General features: G+C 51.8%; 5 protein-coding genes and 1 non-coding gene across 6 annotated transcripts; 1 reads left to right on the forward strand and 5 right to left on the reverse strand.

Annotated features, from left to right (window-relative positions):
- Positions 1-197: 197 nt before the first annotated feature.
- SCP_0307930 (hypothetical protein) lies at positions 198-2,301 on the reverse strand (the record flags this gene model as incomplete). Its single annotated transcript, XM_027756181.1, has 14 exons — positions 198-244; positions 296-531; positions 594-670; positions 725-841; positions 893-975; positions 1,047-1,134; positions 1,185-1,284; positions 1,327-1,343; positions 1,398-1,435; positions 1,486-1,635; positions 1,685-1,764; positions 2,034-2,061; positions 2,106-2,162; positions 2,226-2,301. The coding sequence occupies 14 exons, from the start codon at positions 2,299-2,301 to the stop codon at positions 198-200; spliced, it is 1,194 nt and encodes a 397-aa protein (XP_027611982.1).
- Positions 2,302-2,975: 674 nt separating this feature from the next.
- On the reverse strand, positions 2,976-4,083 carry SCP_0307940 (hypothetical protein; the record flags this gene model as incomplete). Its single annotated transcript, XM_027756182.1, has 6 exons — positions 2,976-3,240; positions 3,296-3,489; positions 3,547-3,584; positions 3,638-3,795; positions 3,858-3,985; positions 4,042-4,083. 6 exons carry the CDS (start codon positions 4,081-4,083, stop codon positions 2,976-2,978), a joined length of 825 nt encoding a protein of 274 aa, XP_027611983.1.
- A 273-nt stretch (positions 4,084-4,356) lies between these two features.
- On the forward strand, positions 4,357-5,630 carry SCP_0307950 (Autophagy protein; the record flags this gene model as incomplete). Its single annotated transcript, XM_027756183.1, has 4 exons — positions 4,357-4,667; positions 4,727-5,001; positions 5,060-5,305; positions 5,398-5,630. The coding sequence occupies 4 exons, from the start codon at positions 4,357-4,359 to the stop codon at positions 5,628-5,630; spliced, it is 1,065 nt and encodes a 354-aa protein (XP_027611984.1).
- Positions 5,631-5,763: 133 nt separating this feature from the next.
- On the reverse strand, positions 5,764-5,836 carry SCP_t0307960. The gene has a single exon. It is a non-coding gene; the product is annotated as a tRNA-Met (tRNA).
- Positions 5,837-5,979: 143 nt separating this feature from the next.
- On the reverse strand, positions 5,980-7,448 carry SCP_0307970 (Quinone oxidoreductase-like protein; the record flags this gene model as incomplete). Its single annotated transcript, XM_027756184.1, has 9 exons — positions 5,980-6,142; positions 6,192-6,237; positions 6,297-6,363; positions 6,420-6,490; positions 6,551-6,730; positions 6,785-6,850; positions 6,899-6,961; positions 7,028-7,256; positions 7,317-7,448. 9 exons carry the CDS (start codon positions 7,446-7,448, stop codon positions 5,980-5,982), a joined length of 1,017 nt encoding a protein of 338 aa, XP_027611985.1.
- Positions 7,449-7,717: 269 nt separating this feature from the next.
- On the reverse strand, positions 7,718-19,851 carry SCP_0307980 (E3 ubiquitin-protein ligase ptr1; the record flags this gene model as incomplete). Its single annotated transcript, XM_027756185.1, has 23 exons — positions 7,718-7,821; positions 7,877-8,174; positions 8,228-8,410; positions 8,464-9,863; positions 9,919-11,997; positions 12,054-12,223; positions 12,273-12,333; positions 12,382-12,448; positions 12,505-12,807; positions 12,859-12,868; positions 12,935-13,099; positions 13,159-15,877; positions 15,934-16,002; positions 16,055-16,174; positions 16,232-16,726; positions 16,782-17,073; positions 17,134-17,670; positions 17,722-17,843; positions 17,900-18,079; positions 18,128-18,197; positions 18,250-19,392; positions 19,454-19,750; positions 19,813-19,851. 23 exons carry the CDS (start codon positions 19,849-19,851, stop codon positions 7,718-7,720), a joined length of 10,923 nt encoding a protein of 3,640 aa, XP_027611986.1.
- Between the last annotated feature and the right edge of the window lie 152 nt (positions 19,852-20,003).

The raw sequence follows: 20,003 nt of genomic DNA on the forward strand, positions 1-20,003 counted from the left end.
TGGAGATTCACATGCCTTATATAGGTGTTGGAAACCGCTTGGCGGCGAAATTTCTACCAAGTGAATCAAAGTCGCCCTGACAAGCATATGTCCAACCCACTTCGGTGACCGTCCGGAGGGGCACCATAACGCCACACTGTATGTGACACGATCGACAATACGGATATTACTGCTTACCGCTGCTAGAAACATACCACCTATTCGCCGGGGTAGATCGTCTCCCGTGGCAGCCATCCTCTCGCATCTGTCGAGGCCAACATGAGCGCAAACCGACAGAGGAGAGGGTTGATGTTACCTGTATCACTCCGCTTCCTGTAATGATACTGGTGAAAGTGCGCTCCAGGAACCCACTGACCACCCGTCTCCCAAGTCTCTTCTGGAATCGCAGCAGAGGCCTTCCCCAAGTAGATCCTACCCAACGTGAACGGAAAGGACGTACACATCACAGAATCGCTGGACTGTTCCAGTTCCGCACGTCGTAGGTGCAACAGAGACCGATTCAGTACTATGGTGGTCATTCCCCAGACAAGGCTGTGATACATAAGTATTATTAAAAAAAGGCCGTAGCGCTCTGACATAAAAAAGTAACTCACAACACTCCTAATAAAGTGAACGAAGGACGAGCGATCGCGGCGAGGATAACATTCACAGTACGCAGGCACGTCAACGCCTTCACTACTGTCAGCGCCGTCTGCGGGCATAAACGCTGTCTTGTGTTGCTCACCAAGAAGTAGCCGATCCCGTCGCTCGTCAACGCCTTGGTAATTGGGAGCTCCGCAGCTCTTGGACGATCGAGTGCATTGAGTGACGTAGACACGAGAGTGAATGCTTCAAACAGCATCTGCAACTCGATTCAGATAAATGAGATGTTGCGGCAGGACGAGACATATACAGGAGATCCCCACACAGCAATTAGCAGGTGCGTCGTCTCAGCTGTAATACACATTCTCGCGACGGGCGACCATGCAATGCTGGCTGACAAGTTTCATAAAAACGAAAAAGCCCAGTTGGCAGTTATGTCGTTCAAGCTCCACTGTTGAACTCACAAATGATTTTAGTAAGAGAGATGACCATTGTGATTGTTTGCGCGCAGAAACTGATAACAAAGCCTGCGCTCATAACTTTCAGAACGATCTTGATGTTCGTCAGCGATACAGCTTAAAGCCAAGGGGGGTACTGCGCACCGGTCGGTGATCCCAGAGTATGACGACGCGGAGCAGGACCAGTAGGTTAGCAATTCCCACAGAGATTACCGCGACCATCGAACACGTAAATACAAATGCTCTGCACCTGCGCTGACATTAGAAGGCGCAATGGCAGGGAGACCCGCCGTCGACTTGCCCCTGCAGTCATATGATGAGTCCGCCAAATTTATGGCTGACGAGTGAACGACTCACTTCGTCAGAAGAAACATTGCCCACGAAACCACACATTTCTGTGCGTTCGGTCAACTCTGAAGAAGAGTCACATAGGTCTGAAACTCACCAAACGCAGCCGCAAGAAGCGTGCACAGGACAAGGTACCGGTTGAAGAGAAAGGCGCACTTTGCGAATGAAGGCGGTACGTACCACACGAGGCGCACCTCGTCAGCAAACGTTAAAACATGGTCGTAGGCAAGGATAACAAGACCGATAGCTGAAGAGCCGTCATTTAGAGTATCAATGTTAGAAACACTCTGACATACCACTCAAGTACCTTGTAGCATTCGCGTCCCACAGAGCCACTAGATCCATGGGGAAGACAGACGGAACCAGCCCGTCGACTCTGGGAAGAGGTGATCAGGCTGTGCCACGGATATCAACTGGCGGTCACTGGAACGCGGCGCAGGCCGAGAAGGAGCGTCCTCGCAGCATGCACGATGGTCATTCGGCAGAGGACGCGTCTGTTAGCTATGCGACCTCCGCAGGAGGGATAAGCGTGAGATGCGATAGTTCTTGGTTCGCGCCTCAAGGTCTGCACATGCACTCGCGGTACCTCACGACGTGAGAATGCACTGCAAAGGCCGGTCGGACGTCTATTATTCCATAACACACAATCCAATCCAGTACTGCGTTCGATATTCTTGCACGGTAGAGGTCAACGCAGCAGAAGAAATAAGGACATACCTGTGACTAGGGTGAACCACACGTGCACGATCTCAATAGCTCCTTCACTAAATACTCCTCCAAGCAGTAAAACACGGTATCAGCGTGACGAACCTTCTCCAAGGGGCCTTCTATGCTCACCGTGCGGCCTCAATACAAGAGGGGGCGTACGACAGCCAGCGTCGACGCCGAGTGTGCACCGCACACCCCGGTGCATCACTGGGTCTTATTTACTAGAACCTGGCAACCCGGTGACATCTCCGGCATCATGGTGGGATGTGGAGCACTGCAATGCGACTGAGATGATGGACATCTAAAATGATCCTGACCTGGAATCCAAGCTACTATATGTACTGGTGAGAGTATCATAAGCGCCCATCTGCCCGTTTTGCCCATTTTGTCCAACTTGTAGTACGGGGGGTCACCACCGTGGTCACCAGGGTGGAGCGGTGACCCGTAATATACTCTATGTAACACACCCCAAATGGCGTAGAAGGTGCGTAAACTGCAAAGAAAGGTGCACGTAAGCCGTGTTATAAGTTTACACGGGGCATGTTCGAAGGCTAACTGCAGCTGTGGATTGCAACCTGCAGGTGATTCATGCGCTTTGGATCTGTCGGAAAATTGCGTTCGCAGCAACCACTCCTTCAAAACAATCGGTAGGAATCTGACTTGTAAATGATATGGCAACGAATATAACTTGTTTCATTGCAATCGTACTGTACAGTACAACACGAGATATGCGGAATTACTTCAATGGCTACGTAAATCCGTCATCCCTGGACGTGACGCAGACTAATGACCGTGAGCATGAAAACCGTGTTAACCTTGGCTCCTAGGATGGGTACTTTTGCAGGAGACACCACCAGACGATAGTCTCAAGGCAAGTGCCTAATTGCCGACCAAGGGGGCTCTCTCCTCGTCAAGGGAGATGCCTCCGCTGCCGCGGCGGAGCTTCACAATGATACCGACGAAGGCCTTAGCAACCCACACGAGCGCGAGGATGGCGAACGCGAGCGCGCTCCAGCGGATGAACGCGGGGCGGTGCTGGTGAGCAAAGATGGCCCAGAGCGACCAGGCGATCGCAATGCTAGCCGGGAGATCACCCTCGGGGGAGGAGAACGCGTACGTCGCAGCGGTACCCTCGAGGAAGAACCTTCGTCATGTTGCATCAGCAAATGTGGAAAGCGAAGGATAACAACGCGACATACAGGGCAAGGAACACAAGGACCTCTGTCCAAACACCCGCACGGGTGGTCCCGGCGTCCACACCAAAGGCTTCGAACGCCGTGAGGACGACTAGTACAGTCGTCCAGCCATGGTACAAAGAGAAGGGCAGATGGACAAAGAGCTCGTCCCACACATTCTGAGGCTCATGGAATTTCTTCACGATGTAGTAGATGTGCTGAACAGAAAAGGTCAGATGAAAACGATCAATATGTTATCATGTTCTGATGCCGACCGTGGTAGCAGAGCTAACGAACAGAGCGAAGAAGAACGCTACCAAACACACATCAAACAAGCGGGTCCAGTCGAGCGGGCAACAGACTTACCAGTAAGGTAGTGTTGCGAGGCCCACAAGTTCACGTAGATGGCATTAAGCACAGCCAGGAGCGGCAGGCGCCACGAGATGCCGTCTACAATAACTTGCTTGCCATCGCCGAAGAATTGGTAGATGATCGTTCCGAGCAGCAAAAGATGAATTAGGGTCCTGTAAAAGCGGCGAGTGTAAACACCCCTTTCCCTTTGCAGGGAAGTGGACAACGTGCGCACCAAATCAAGAAAGCCCAAGGAGCAGGGGTAATGTATGTTTCCTTCCCGGTATAGTAAATGGAGCTTGGGCCTGCAACGGTGTAGATATTCGAGCCCAGGAACAGGAAGTAGACAATTATGTTGACGATCTAGCCACAGTGCGCAGTAAGTACCCAGCGCGAGACTTACGACAGCGGCGGCTCACCTTGAGGAAGATGTCATCTTTCCAAGACGAAGTCGCGGGCATATTGGACGAGGATGAGGAGGATTCAGGCTGACTGGAGGAGCCAAAGAGAAATGCGGAGAAATGACCTGCGGTCGGAGCAGGCCTTTATGGGCCTCGGAAGCGCCCAATAAACCAGGCGCGTGTGTGACGTCAAGTCGCGACCTCGTGACTGGAACTGGGCCGCAGTCACAAGATTTGATCTCCGCTCCACGGCAAGCTAATTTTGGAAATATAGACGCTGGCTCAGCCACCGCGTGGTCTCCGCGTCTGGCGGTGTGCTCGACGTCCGCGACGATGTCGACGTACGCTCCGCGCCATTCCCCTTCCGCCTTCTCCACCCCCGCATCCACCACCCTCTTTCGCCGTCTCACATGGGAGGGAACCGTTCCCCTCGAGGTCCGCGTTGATCCCAAGGAGCTACCAGCCAACAGCGACCGCGGACTCGAATGCTACTTCATCCAGGCTCCTCGCGTCAGCTATCTGCCCCTCCTTGTTCCGGAGATCAAACGTTTCCTTACAGACGTCGTCTTTGACGAGGCCGCCGCACGCCTGATCAAAGAGGAGGATTGGTGGTTTGAGAGCGAGGACGGAAGTCTGCTCAAGTGGTGAGTACGCGCGCGTCAGTATCCACGGAACGCCGCCGTATGTGTTGACTGTTGCCCAGGCATTGGCCTATAGGCCTCATTTACGACAACCACACGATCGCGTCCTCCGTCCGCCCGTCCGCCGCGCCTCCACAAGCGGTGCCACTGCGTCTCGTCCTGCATCTCGCATCTCCGCCAACAGACAAGCTATTGCTGTCTCCAAGCGCGGACGCGTGCAAGCAGGCATTTATGGGACAAATGAAAGAGGCAGACTTCTTCCGATGGGGGAACACGAAGAGAATGACTGGCCTCAGAAAGGCCGAGCAGGATGGTTTGTGGGAGGGCATTAAAGAACGTGAGTTTGTACCTTCACGGGATGTCTCCACGTCCAAACCAGTGTTACCATGCACCAGACAATTTTGACGAGTACTGGCGCGTGGCGTCTAAGGTAACCCCTACCACGACCCCCATGCGGTCGTACTCACCACCTCCACCGCCCTCCTCCGCGTCGCTGCACACCCGACCACCGTCTGCAGATCCAGGTTCCAATGGTGGTCCCGATCGTGACGGCGCATACAATGTCCGTAGCGTGCCCGTACGGATATACCTTCCAGAAGGACCCGTTCTCCAAGATCTTGTGCTGCCTATGCTGGAAGACGGTCAGTGCTTCATCTCCACGATTGTGCTTCCGATTGCTTCGCCGTCGTATCGGAATGTGCCGGTTCAATTGACTCACATTCATGCGCTATAGGCTCGACCCACACGTTGTCGCACTTCCTCCACACGCATTTACCCCTTCTCTTCCCATCGTCAGACCCATCAGCTCATCAGAATAGCCTTGCATACGCTCTTGTGCAGGGAGTGTTCGCTCCTTCGGATGCCGAAATGGCGTGGTTGGGGGCATGCATGGCAGGCGCAGACGGATGGGTAAACGTGTGCGTAGGGCTATTGCGGGAAAGCCATCCACGGCCTCGACCTTCATGAGTTGACCAGTTCATGTATATATATAGCGGCAGTTCTCCTTGTGCACTAACACAATTCCGCCTTGCCGTATAAAACGCGACAAATGATGGTTCACAGTTCAACGACTCAAAAAAACGACCCACGGCAACGGATATAGCAACAACTTGTTTCGATCGAGTGACCTCGGGGTTATGAGCCCCGCGCGCTTCCAGCTGCGCCATGTTGCTCCATAATGTAGTGCGATGGGAGACAATAACTATATCATGGGAGCTCGGGTGAAATGATTCCTGGCTCCCTTAATATAACGACTGTGCAGCGGCACCGCAGCTACACTACTGCATTTCGCTGTGATAACTCTGGTGAGTACATACTATAGCTTGGCTCTCGAGACGCCCAACTCATCATCTCTAACTCGCACCACCACCTTTCCCCATGTTTTACGCTGCTCCAGCGCAGAAAGACCATCGGACAAGCGCTCCAGCGGGAAAACTTCCGTGTATACAACGGGTGTGGCACGTCCGGACGCGAAGAGACTGAGAAATATATGAGAATGCAAGAAGGAGTAAGGACTATGACACTCACCCTAGCAATGCTTTCCACACTGGAGGAATACGCGAGGATTCCTTCTCTGTGTCAGCAGGCCATTAGCGTTTAGGTATGCAATTCGATGAATTGTGCGGTACATACGAGTATAAGCACCCCAGTGAATACCGACGATGGAAATGTTCTTCAGAAGAACTAGATTTAACGGTAACTGCAGACAGACAGGGCTTTAAGCATAGCAATAAAGGGATAGACCGATGGACAAACCTTCTCAATTTGACCGGCTGCAAATCCGACGACAAGTGCCCTGCCCTTCCAAGCTATGCACTTCAAGGAGTCTGAAGGTCTGCCTCAGTATCCGCAATTTGTAATGATTACATTCCCAAATGGTCACCTACCTTTAATGAGGCCTACTGGGTCGTAAATTACATCTACGCCTTTGCCGCCAGTTATCTTCAGAACCTCTTGTTGCCAATTTGGCTTGGTGTAATCCACAGTAAAGTCCGCGCCTCCGTACCGAGTGGATACATCCAGCTTCTCTTGCGAGCCGGCTGCAGCAATAACCTTTGCGCCCAATGCTTCGCAAGAAAATCAATACAATATCCAGCCACGATGGGTCTGATGGTAATTACCTTTGGCCAACTGGACGGCGGCTAGACCAACACCGCCTGCTGAAGCAGTGACAAGCACCCATTCACCTGGGGCAAAGTTCAAAAGAGCCCACCAAGTCAAAACAATTTCTATACCTGGCTTCAGGTCCGCTCGTCCTACTAGTGCTTCGTAACTTGTGGGCCAGGTTACAAACAGACCTGGTCCATGCGAGCGCGTTTATCACATCTGAATTTGCAGGCGTCAGACGGACGACTTTCACACACCTGCACCCTGGTCGTAAGTCATATTCGCGGGGAGCGTAAGCAACCTGTCCCAACGCGCCGCAATCTTCTCCGCATACGCTCCTTGTGCAGCGCCGAAGACTCGATCCCCGGGCTTGAATGGGCATCCGCTAGGGATGGGTGAGTCGTCCGCAATCATGCCCGCGAACTCCGAGCCCAACACGAACGGCAGAGGCGGCTGGTTCTGGTACTTCCCTTGGGATTGCAGGATCTACCATCATGCAAGTCAGTTGCGCCACTACGTTGCAAGTAATGGCGTAATACGATGTACATCGAAGAAATTCATTCCTGCACTGTACACTTCTACTAGAACCTCTCCTGGCCCCGGAATGGGGTCAGCAGCGTCAGCAGTGAGCGAAAGCTTTGAGGGGTGTTCATGTTTGTGGACAACAAAGGCGCGCATGGTGAGCGATGAGAGGGTGGAGGAAAGGTCATTGCTGCCGCTAGCTCCGCTATTAAATATAGTAAATCACACCGGAGGCGTCCTTGGGGTGTGCAGACAACCGTCCCGGAGACCCATGGTCATCACATGTGAAGAAGTCGACGATCACATGCGAACATACCTTCAGGTGAACGCGACGTGGAGATGATTGACAAATTGTATTGCTGTTATACACTGGATGCGTTGTGTCTACAAGATGCTGGATACTCTGCAAATTACTCGACATTATCTTATGCAAATCCGAAGCCTTCTCCACCCTCGTTGATTGCAAGCAGGAGCTGCTGTCGAAGCATCTCATACGAGGAATACTGTGGTAGATCAATCTGGTTGAAACCTGAATCGCCAGCGGTCAGTGCAATTTAGCCTCCAACATGTATATTAGAGCTCACATGTATGGGCTTGCGGTAGTCGGTCGGTATCACCGTACGCACGGTGGATGGAGAACCTCTGCACGCCTTGCACACCCTGCAAGTCCACAAAACCACCGAGGGGAACGCGCGATGTACCCGTGGCAAAGCTGAGAACCTTCGCTCGCTCTTCACGATTGAAGGATTTCAGGGCGCGCCACCACCAGACGATGACAGGGTCAGAACTAGTGTAGCCGTTGTACTCCGTCGCTGAGCGCCATTCATCAACGTCGATGTCCGGTGTGCCTGAGATGAGGAGCTCTAGCTCTTGTTCGTTGAACTGTAATGTATAAAAGTCAGTCATGGTTCCGAGTATGACGACAAAGCACTTACTATGGAGATGAGTTCTTTGGGGATGATCTCGTAGAATCCAGTGAGGAGCGACTCGATCTGATCCTTGATGGAGGAATATAGTCGATATTGCGCGGATAATTGCACGAATTCGCGCTTGTTTTCCTGCGTCACGGGGATCGAAGAGCCGTTCTCCTTCAGATCGACAATCTTGGTTACGCCGAACTACAACGTAACCGTGAGTATGTAAATGTCACGAGTAGCAAGGATTAGCTCACCTCATCAGCTTCAACGCTGAAAGTCAACTCGAGCGCACTGGGATCATTCTCGAGGATCCAGCAAAGAGAGTTGTAATACTCCGGATCCACCCACTCAACGTCTCGATAGTCAACAGGCTTTCCGAGGATCTGGCGGTACAAGCTCCGAGCGAAGTACGCATCGAGAAGACGTCCGTCATAGATCGCTTTTCCAATGACACGCCCAACGAACTTGAAGAATGAAAGGTGTTCGGGGTTTACCCAGGACGCTTTGTTGGGTTGGTATGTAAGCCTGTCCGCTGCGCACGGCTGGAACAACGCGTAATTTGGGTCAAACATCTGTCGCGCCAGAATTTGGAACCACTCTCTCGTCACACCACCTGCATCGACACCTTCCTCGTCGTAGAAGCGGATACTGAGCTTCCCATACTTAATCTGATCTCCGGTCTTGCGTTGGAGATGCTGGAAACTATCCTCGAAGACGCGCTGACGGCGAACGTTCAGTTGCAAGGTAGTATGATGATCCCGGGTGTGTGGACGTCGATGGAGCTGCTGATTGAAGTAATTCCTCTTGTTGTCGAAATCCAAAACACGGGGGTTGTGGACCAACAACGAGAACGATCCACTCATCAACGAAGGATTGTTGCGCACCATTAGGTTGAGAACCTTTCTATGAGCATCGGTGAATGTTACGAACAATTCTTCCATCGATTCGCGAGTAGTCGTGGGGGATCTGGGAGAGGCGGATGCTCGTGGCATGCGAGTTACCCCGCCAGGGGTTGCCTTCGATCCAACATACTTGCAGACCACCATTAGGGACTCGATCAATGGCAGCAATACTGTAGCGATGTGTTCCATCTCCGGCTTTTCTTCGATCACAGAAAGACAATCCCCAAGACGCCGCCACAATGTGGTAAAGCGGAAACCCTCGTAGATTGCTTGCACTTTCTCCACATCGCCGTCCCCCTCGCCAGCGGCAGCACTTGGCAGACTGACAGATTTAGAGGAATACATGTAATCAATGGTTTTCAATACTCGTAGTAGCTTCGCCTGATCGGATGAAGCTGGCGAGAACTTGGATGCTATTGAGCTAGCAAGAACATCCCCTTGTGACTCATGCAGTGCTGTGGCAAGCTCGTCCAGAGTTGTGTAGAGACTCTGCCCAAATTCTTGTGCTTTCGAACGTAGCTCGCTAGCGATGACGTCTCGAGTATCGGGGACATAAGAAAGGTGCTGGATAAGACCCAAGCTCTGAGAGAATGTGCGCCCGGAACATTCACCAGCCGTCAAGATGTTAACAATGAATCGCAGTACTGCATGAGGGATGACGGGAGGATTCGCAAGGAGGACTTTCTCTTCTGTGCTAGGAGAAGATCCGCTCTGATCTTGAACAGCTGGCTCCACTGAGACATTCGCGTTCGCTACCAGACAGGACAGCTTCAGTATTCGCGAGACATGCGATAGAAAGATACTCACGTTGTGTGGCCTGAACATCTGTAGTAGAAGTGGTAGGCAGAGGCTGCTCAGCAGAAGGGGCAGGGACAGGAGAGGGACCGGCTTCAGCTTCACTCTTGCTCTTGCCCTGGTCCTTGAGGCTTGCAAGGGGTCGTGTTACTGTAGCCAGGAGAGCTACGACCGATTCGACAATTGAAGGTGTCTTCAGGATAGATTGCCGGTCCAACAGACTCAGCAACAAGACAACGGGGTAATGGGTTTGAGGAACCTGTTTCTCCTTCCCCTTCCCCTTCTTGGACACGCTACGTCGCAGTCCGAGAGATAACTCATGCTCTGTGAGGAAGAATAAAGAGGAAAGTTCGTTCGAGCTGACAATGAAGGTAAGCGCTTCGAGACACCGTTGAACGATGAGCTCTGGAACGAATTCATTCTGGGGTAATGAAAAGGCCCCGAGATAATCTGATGCGGCACGTTGTTTCCCTATTGCTTTCGGAGTTTGCTGGGTCGATTGCTTCGAATTGCGGAAAGACATCTGTGCGAAACTCTTATCGATAGATGTGAGATCCCCAGAACCATCCTGAAGGATACTAAGAAGAAGATTGAAGAGATCCGTCCGTGTCTTGGCATTTTCGCAGATGTTGACCAACACCTTGAAGAGGAGATTCTTCTTCAACACATTAGGGAAGAAGAGGAGGCGCACGAGGACCGCAATGCCGGCCTTGTCTAATAATTGAATGGCGTCGCGTTGAGCCGTCGATTTATGCGGTCCTCCTTGAGGAAGGGAAGGGGCGGAGCCTCCCTCTCTACGGGATACCAGATGGGCGCGTGAAGCGCGAGCATTGTCCCGATGAATACCAGCTTCAGCCACCATGTGCGAAGGAAGGCTCTGGATGAAGACGTCATCAGAATCCATCAAGACAACTTGTCGAAGTTGGGGTTCCAGACTAGCGATGAAGCTGGCAGGGTCAATATCTGCTGGAACACCAGCAGCGCCCTGCTGAGCTGCAGCTTGTTCGACGCGTTGTCGGGCGTGTTCCATACTTTCCTGTTGAAGAATCTCTGCCCGAATATCAGGTGGTAGGGCATCAAGGAATTCCGGGCTGATCTGCGAATCTGCAGGACGTTCAACTCGAGCAGCACGCTGGTCGCGAACATGCTGATTAAGAACCTCCTCTCGCATATCGTCAGGCAGAGCTTCAAGGAATGTAGGGTCGATGCCTGTGTCTGTGATATCAACTGGATTGCCATGAATGACAACGGTCACCCGCTCGGGAGCATTGGACGAGCTAGCTTCTGCGGCAGGCTCTTCATCATGAGCTGTATCGTCGTCGTTTGAGGCATCTGCCATCTCTGCATCTGTATCCAGCGTTACCTGGCCTTGCTCTGTTGAAATTGCTGTCTCCGGAGCCTCGGATGTAGACGCAGCCTCTGGCACACTATCAGGCTGACTGTTTACCTCCTCTTTCGCCTTATCAGCCTCTTCCTTTTCTCTTGCTGCCTCTCTTGCCGTCTCCTCAGCCTGAGCTTCTCGTTGTCTCGAAAGTTCATCCTCTTCCGCGATTCTTGCCTGTCTCAACGCTTCCACGGCAACCGGTAGGAGGGTAGAAACAACGTGGTTGGCCAATCTTGACAAGCGACTTTGCTCAAACCTGCCGTGCAACATTCTGACCTCTTCCAACCATCGCTGCATGGTGAGAAGCGGATCAAAGCTGCGACCATCGGATCTTCCTTCTCCGGGCCGAGGCGCTCTCTCCAATCGGATAGAAGCAGCTATGGCGTTGCGGCCGTGTCGGTGAGGCGCACCAAAAGCATCGGGAGGGACGTCTATGCGTATTGTTTCCCCGAACACCCCACTTCCACGCAAATGTTGAAAGAAGTGTACCGCGCCTTCGCCAATGGCATTCTCGATAGTCTGCCATATATCCTCGGGGTTGCTGGGAGTCAACATATTCCTCTGCATTCGGCGCGAATTCCTTGATAGTGATGCCGGACCTCGGGAAGAAGTAGTGGTAGGATCAAGTAGTAACGGATGAACTATGGCGTCGGATGCTGACGGTACTACATTTCGAGGTCGCCCGAACACCTCTAAATCATCGTCAACTAAATGACGATAGCGTCAGAAAGTGTGTTGTAATGGACAAGAGGAAAAGCCTCACCAATGCCACGTCGACGACCTGGACGGACGGTTCCTGCCCAAAACATTGGCTGCCCGTCGCCTGCATTTGCATTCATCAGGCCATCAGCAATAACGCCGAGCCCAGCAGGGAGTTCAAAGAATTCAGCTACAGTAGGAGCTGGACCCACAATACCCAGATCGTCGCCATATCTTTTGAACGTCAATAATCGGTTCTTATCCTACAAGATCACAGACTCACTCGTCTTCTTCAGACGCCACGTCTCCTTCATCTGCGTCCACATGCATGATAGGTACAGGATCTGGTCAGCCATAAGTTAACATTCTGACATATGGAACCGAGGACATACCACCAACATCCTCCTCATCAGGCTCTTCTGCAACGTTGCCGGCCACATCTTCGCCAACAGCGATATCCTACATGTAACGTTAATAACGCTAATGTAATGTAAGGTCAGAGCGCTTACACGTACCTGCCACATCACCTCTCCTTCGTCTTCCTCCTCATCCTCACCCTCTTCTTCTTCATCGTTGCCTTCGTCGTTCTCAACGAGATCGTCCTCGTCTTCTTCTTCGTCGTCTTGCCACCCCTCTTCTTCTGACTCTCCCGTCTCATTCTCGAGATCGTCGGCGATGTCGTTTTCAACGTCATCTTCCGTATTTGACGTATCCTCACTTCCCGTCTCCTCACCGTATTCCATCTCCACATCTTCGTCGTCCTCTTCAGCGTTTTCGTCGATGTCATTATCGGTGCCGTAGTGAACATCCTCCATTTCCTGTCCTTGTGTAAGTCCACTGTTATAGCAGGAGAAGTACGAGATACTCACTCCACCAAATCTGTCATGAACCAGACAGGAACGTTAACGTGAGCAAACAATCGATAAATCAATTGTGATGACGTACATTCCAAGGGAAGAGTTACGATACAGATCGGGCGTCTCGTCACCTTCGTGCTCTTCTGGAGCCTCCTCTTCGTCAGATAGTGTAGTATCCATCATATCGGCACTTTCGTCTGGAATATCTTTGCTCTTGTCGGAAACACGGCTCATCTTGATTGCTATTTTGGACCTGGGAGGCGCGGACGCGTCAGTGAAGCCAAAGGCCCAAAATACACCTTTCAGACGTACAAGTACTCAAGAGGTCTAAGGATTGATGTGACAACACCTCTGATATTGGGATAGTTGAGATCGACTTCGGCCAGAGCGTTTGTAAGTGTCGCAACGAAATTCTTTTCCAACATGATTTTTGCAAGATGTGTGGGAGACTCCTCGTTCACTTTCCGTGGCCCGGCATTGAAGCGGACAGTCAGTAAGCGGTAGCAGAGATCTGCCAAGGCTAAAAGACGACTATAACGACTTTCCGTATTCTCAGATGTCGGAAGATCCTTCAACGATCGACTGATGGCTTCAAGGACGAACTTGCGAACAGAGACGAGATCAGAAGCTACGTCCTTGCTGTCCGGAGTAGAAGACGTATCCACACAAAGAGCAACGATCACGGACATTGCCCAGTTGCATAGCAAAATCTGCTTTCTTGCTTCAGCAGGAGGTTGCGGGTTAATGGTGCCGAACGACATGAGATCTGAAAGCAGAAAATGAATGGCGGCTGTCCTATGTCTATTTCCAGTCTCTTTGGCAGGTGTCAGAGTGCGTCTCCTAGGATTGTACGACAAGAAGGCAAGCTTGCAAAGATCATAGGAAAAGAGAAGCTCGGTGAGACATTGCATCAAGAAGCATGAATACAGGTATTCATCCTGGTGGCGAGACGATTCCGTTGGAGCTTTTACGCCGGAGATCGACTGCGATGCGAGTTGGCCTTCATGTGCTGCTGAAGGATCAACGTCCCGGGTCTTCGATTGCTCGGCCGCTATAGATACCTCAGGCGAATGTTCAGCTCTGACAGTCTTCACCAGTTCCGCGATCAAGAAGTGAACGAGGGCTTCGACCGAACCGGATGGCGTGTTGGTGTGCACAGTTGGTGGCTCATCTACTTCCATCCCAATATCCTTCGCATCTACAGCGTTTGAATGTTCGACGGGTCCCTCGGGCTTCTTCTCTCCTAGAAGGCTAATCGTCTTGACACTGGAGTACGGTTGGGAGAGCTTACACAGATCGTGTGTTACCTGGACGAAGATACCAGGATCACGGAGAGCTAGTGCATTGCAGCTGGTAACGAAGGTGCCAACCTCAACCACACGGTTTCGAGGCTGAGAGAAAAACTTCTTGATCTCGTGATGCATGATATGTTGCAAAGTAGACGCATCCTCAACAACGTGGCGGAGAATGATTGCGATATATGACTGGGTACCTGATGCACTTGGCGTGCCCACTGAGACCTTGAGGTATTGGAACAACAGTCCCAAACCATCACGTCGAACAAACTCTTCTGCCATTTTCCTTTCTTGAGTCAAAAGGACGAAGAGCCTCAGCGACGAGATCAGCTCATCCTTGGGTAAAATAGGACAGGCAAGAAGCCGCAGGCAAAAGTCAAAGAGCATTGACCGCGCCTCCGGATATCGGCGACCAGTCGTGATGGGATCGTGCACAATGGGTTCGTCCTCGGCTGGTAATGATATCGTTCGAGGCTCATCCCCACTAACCAAGATAGCTTCAACAACCAGGAGATGAGCTGCAAGCCATTTAGCAAGAGTAGGATGGTTGCCTTCCGTAGACACAGGATTTGACAGTAGAAGCGCAAGCAGAACATCCATGAGGTTCTTGGCATCGCTTTCGGGAAGCTGCGACAGCGGAGAAGACGGGTCATTCAGTACTAACGCAAGTAGACGGCACCTGACGGCCATTGGCTGCTCCTGCACATCGTATGCAGAAGGCGACAACACGTTGACATCGTCTATCAGACAGCGAACAGATTGGTCGCGATATTGATTGGATGACCCGACAAAGACCCTTTGAACATCAAACACCAAGGATGGATGCTCGTCAACAAGCTTCAGAGCTCGTCTGCCAATACCTTCCAGCAACGGGAAGCGGGCAGCGCTGAGTTCCTGTAACCATTCTTCAGGGCTCTTTATAGGAGTAGCTGGAGTTTCAGGAACAGGTTCTGAGGCTTCCTCGGAAGAACTTTGAACCTCCGGGGCTTGAGTATCTACTTCACCTTCTGCGGCATCTTCAGGAGCAGCATCCGCTATCGGTGCAGCCTGCTCTGCTACGGGTTCAGGTTCTGGGTCAGGAGGGAAGGGAAGAGGATGAGCGAGTAACAGCTCCGTAGCAGCATTAATGTTGTTGCGAGTGCGAGTGAGGGCACGTTCCGCAGCGGATCTTGGAAAGCCCATGTCAACTAATTGACGGATACGGTTTTCGTCGGGACCAGTCATTCGAGGTATTGACAGGCCGCCAGCTACCACCATGGACGGGGTAGCACTAGGCTCCTTTACCTCCTCACCCTCGACATTGAGGAACTCCATGACAATCTGCACGACGGACTTGCTGACGCTGAGCGGAGCGGGAACTAGCCAAGAAGCGTCCCACAGATCGCGAACGAGTGGCAGAGTCGCCAACCTCATCTTGACGAAGAAGTCGTGGGGTTCAAAGTAGTCAGGATCAGATGCCTTCTTGTCCACTGTGACTGCGGAGGAGGTTTGTGCCGACTCGAATAGCGCTTTGGCGGACACAATTGGATGGAGCAAATGAAGGGCCACCTTCAAACCGCCATAGGCGTGCACAAGCTCTTGTTTAACTATGTCTGAACGGTCGTCGACTGGAACGAGATTCACTGCATCGATCGCACGCATGAAAGAGCGACAAAGGCCAAAGATAGCGTCCAGTCCTCCAACACGATGGAACACGGAAAGGAGGATGGTATGTAGCGTCTTCTGCGTCGTCCGTTCTGCAAGCATCTCAGTCAAATGAAAGGTCGTGCATAAGGTATAAATATTCACATACCATCCACAAGGAGGATCGTTGTTAAACCGAGCATCACAGTGTTATACGCAAAGAGAGATAACTTGTCACCTGTACGTCAGTGAGTAAACGATCGCAAGTGGAGATCACAAAGACCACTGACCAAAGTCCTTCTGCTCGACGTGCTTAAGGAGGACATTGGCGAGAACCACAGCAGTCTCCCGAATTTTCTGCTTCTGTGTGGGATCTGGGGCCCGTCGTGTCTGGAGGAGTCGCACAATAGCTGTTCAAATGTTGGGGTCAGCTATACACAACAACTTCTCGAGGCTGTAGAGATTACCTTGGAAAAACGGCGCCAACGAACTCGGGATTTGAGATGCGAGATGCTTAACTACCTTGGCGTTCTGTTCTTTTGGACTGTCCTCCTTTGTGGACTCTCGACTGGATGAAGCAGTAGATTGCTCTTGCTCTCCTTGGACTCCATTCGTCGTACCAGTGGATGCAGCATCCGCGTCCGCCTGAGATATCGTAGGTGTACCCATACGTGTAGGCGCTGAAGAATCCAGAGACGGTAATGAAGAGATGGGAACGTCAAAGCCTTGAGATGCTAATGCAGCTTTGAGTGCGATATTCTCCCACACACAAGTTCTGTGCAACGCTCCCAGTTCAGGCAGAATAGTAGGCGTGGACGGGCCAACCAACGACTGAAGTAGAGCTGAGGTTGCCCTTCCGTGTGCATAACCAGCAGTCGCATAGATGTCGGAGAGAAGGGACACCCGGATATGAAGGGTGACCAACTTCCGCAAGCGAACGTTCGCCTTCGAGACTTCCTCACCTGCGGGGAATGCCCTCTTGAGTCCAGCAGTACATAGAGGATACAAACTGCTTACCAGTAATGTCCACCATTGATAGGAGCTTTGACTGTTCCTCCATGTGTTCCCAGAAGTCCTTGTTATTCTCCATAGTCTCGTGGACGAGCTTGACGAGGAACATAATGGTCTCGCTTGTGGCCGATTCGGCCATGGTGCGAATCACTTGCACCAACGAATCCGAGGCGACACTGTTCGCAAAATCGTATGGAAGGCATGGAAGAGCAGTAAGCCTCCCCAACTGATCAAGGCATTCTGCGTCTGCAAGGAAATCTTTGCAATGCGGAACGTGCTGGAAGAAGCCCTCGAGGAACTGTCGCATCACGTCCAGATGATTAGTCGAGTACTGCCTAATTAACAGAACTAGTTTTACCTTCCCGAACACATCAATGAAGGAGATGATGATATTGTCGTGCGCTCTGGAATGACTATCGTCACGATTGCTAGCTGGCTCCTCGGACGGGACGGTATCAGTGTCAGGAGGTAGAGACGGCGGTTCAGAAGCAGCTTCCACAGCTTCCACAGACTCCATCACAACATCGGAGTCAACCGCTCCTTGACTAGCTGGCGACGGTGGCGATGATGACGATAACGTCACCGGCACTAATTCATACCAATGCCGAATGTCCTCCGGCGGAACGTAGGCCTTGCCCATCTCTTCTATTTGAGCCATGGTAGATTTCAGGGCAGTGAAGACGGATTCCTTCAGAAGTGGATGATGCCTTATGAGCTCCTCGACTGCAGTGCCGACGATCACCGCGTTCTCCTTGTCTTGCAGAACCCTCTGGTGACGCTCGGAAGTGAATATGGAGAATAAGCCAGGTATGATGGATGGCCGCGTTGCAAGTTGATCTTGACCTGCTTGGTTCAAGCACAATGCTCCAATGGCGTTCGGTACCGCTTGGATGACCTGTGAGAGATATTGGTCTAGGATGCAATTCAGGACAAAAGATCACCGTACCTCGATCACAGGCTCAAGCCCAGAGTCAACGACTTTGTAGAACGTTTCTGGTAGACCCGCCTCCTGAATGACAGATAGACAGGTGGGCTCGTTGTGGACAAATGTCGCCATGATGTTGATTGCTTCACGCCGATCAGCGTCGTATCAGTCGCTCACCCACAACATGTACTAGACTTACCGATAGGGAGTACACTAGGGCCGAAAATGTCGCGGTGCTCCATAATCTTCTTCACTGACTTGAGAAGGGAAGAATCTAGAAGACCACGGAGACCTTCCGCCGTTCCAGGCGAATGCATCATCCGATGGATTGATCGCATTAGGTGCTTGAGGACTGCAGCGCGAGCAACGGAGAGTTTGCCTAATACTCGATAAGCACCAGAACAGGCGGCCGACCGCGGCAACATACCATAAGAAACAACGACTTCACCAGTCTGTTCCTCACCCTCAAATTGCGATAGATTCAAGTCTACTTCACACTGCACATGTGTGAGACTCAATGCGACAGACAGCCCGTAGGTGATGACGTACCTCAATCCTATCCACCAGTATCTCTACCCCACGTGCGTTGCAAAACAACTGGAATGAGTTGTTAAAGCCATACAGTACATTGTCCAGCAACTGCATGATCTTTGAAACCACGTAGAGACGACTGGGCAGTCTGTTCTCAATGACCTGGATCAGAAGGGGAACCAACCCGGCACCAACAACCATATTTCCCCCAGATGAATGTGTCGCTATGAACGACACGAAAGACAGCAGCCCCTCAACGAAGGACTGAGGCAGCGGTGAGGTTGGCTGTGCCACATCGGCCACCGTCTTGCGCAACAATGCCATCAGGATACCGTGGTTGACGCCGGCATTGACAGCGGTCAAAACGTCCTGTATCTTGTTCCTGTATCGTCCCAACGCATCGAGGGCGGCAATGGCAGCAGCCTGGACTTGAGAATCCACATGCTGGTCGAGCTGCAGAAGCTCGCCAACATGCGTAATCAGATCAGGCTCATACAGCAGCAGACTCGACTGCGCCTGTAACTCCGTATGTGTATGTCCGAAGATTGCGGTCGAGAGGAGACGGACAGTAACAAGCTTGTCGCGCTCGTTCGCGTAAGTCTTCGTCAGCGCTCGAGCTGCACGAATACGAGACAGAAGTTCGAACTTCTCAGAGCTCGGAATAGAATAGGCCTCGACCGTATCGGCAAGAACGTCCATGGGCTCTCTTGACTCAATCGTCTTGCAGTCGATGTGGACATTCACGGCTCCTGAGGAAACAGCTAACGCAGGGGCACCTGATGACGAAGGCGCGCCGGGCTTGCGACTGAGCGTCTGCGTAACAGAGTCGAAGACATCCACATCGGATGCCCTTTCCTTTTCTTTCCCAGAATGCACACCGGAGGAATGCTGTCGGTAGAAGGTGAAGTTGACTTCTCGTGCCTCGTCGGGCAGTGCCTCGATCTGTAGCCTGCCCTTGTTACCTACCAAGTCGATCAAATTGATATCATATTCGCGGAGGTTGGGCCACCTCTTTGCCAGAGAGATAAGCCGGGGTGTCGAGATGCTGAGTGCATGTAGTACTGCAGGCTGAGCGGAGTACTGCTGTGCTGGACGTAGTAGAAGGTTCAATGCGAGAATTAACACATCAAGGTCGGATGTGAACATGAGACTGTTCAGCCGCTGATATATGCCCAGCGTCAGTAAGGCCCAGTATATAAACGTGTCGCGTATGCGAACTCACGTCGTAAGAGTTGAAGGTCTTCCTGTTCGTGGAGTTCTCCAACAATAAACGCTCGAATCTGAGGATCTCACAGACAGTCTTCTTGGTCTGGGGAGTGAGTACAGTGACCTGGAGGTTGTCGATATCGTAGTCACGAATGACTTCTTCAAGGATCGCGTCGAACTTGTTCAAGACCTTGGTCCAAGCATTGAGATCAGATCGCGGCCATTTCCAAGTGTCAATCTGGCCCAAGACTTCGTTCAAGTCATCTTCGGGTGTCTCGAGCAGCTTGTTAATCAAGTCCGCAACCTGAGGTAGCTGCAGCACAAGAAACACTGAATAAACGCGCCACAAGATTGTAACGAAGGTGGAACACTTACAGGAGGGACGGCCCTCTTGGACTTGTGTATAATCTTCATTTTTCCGCGACACTGAAGTCGGGAAAAGAATATGGGGAGTCCTTTAGCAAGTGGTTAGTGTCGGAGGGTATGTGTTCAGCGGCACTTGGTCAGAACGTGAGCTACTGAGGACGAGGAACTTGGGAAAGTGGTGTGCTTACGCGGGCGCAGGG

Source organism: Sparassis crispa (assembly GCF_003851025.1).
Source record: "Sparassis crispa DNA, contig_000002F, whole genome shotgun sequence".
NCBI lineage: Eukaryota > Fungi > Basidiomycota > Agaricomycetes > Polyporales > Sparassidaceae > Sparassis > Sparassis crispa.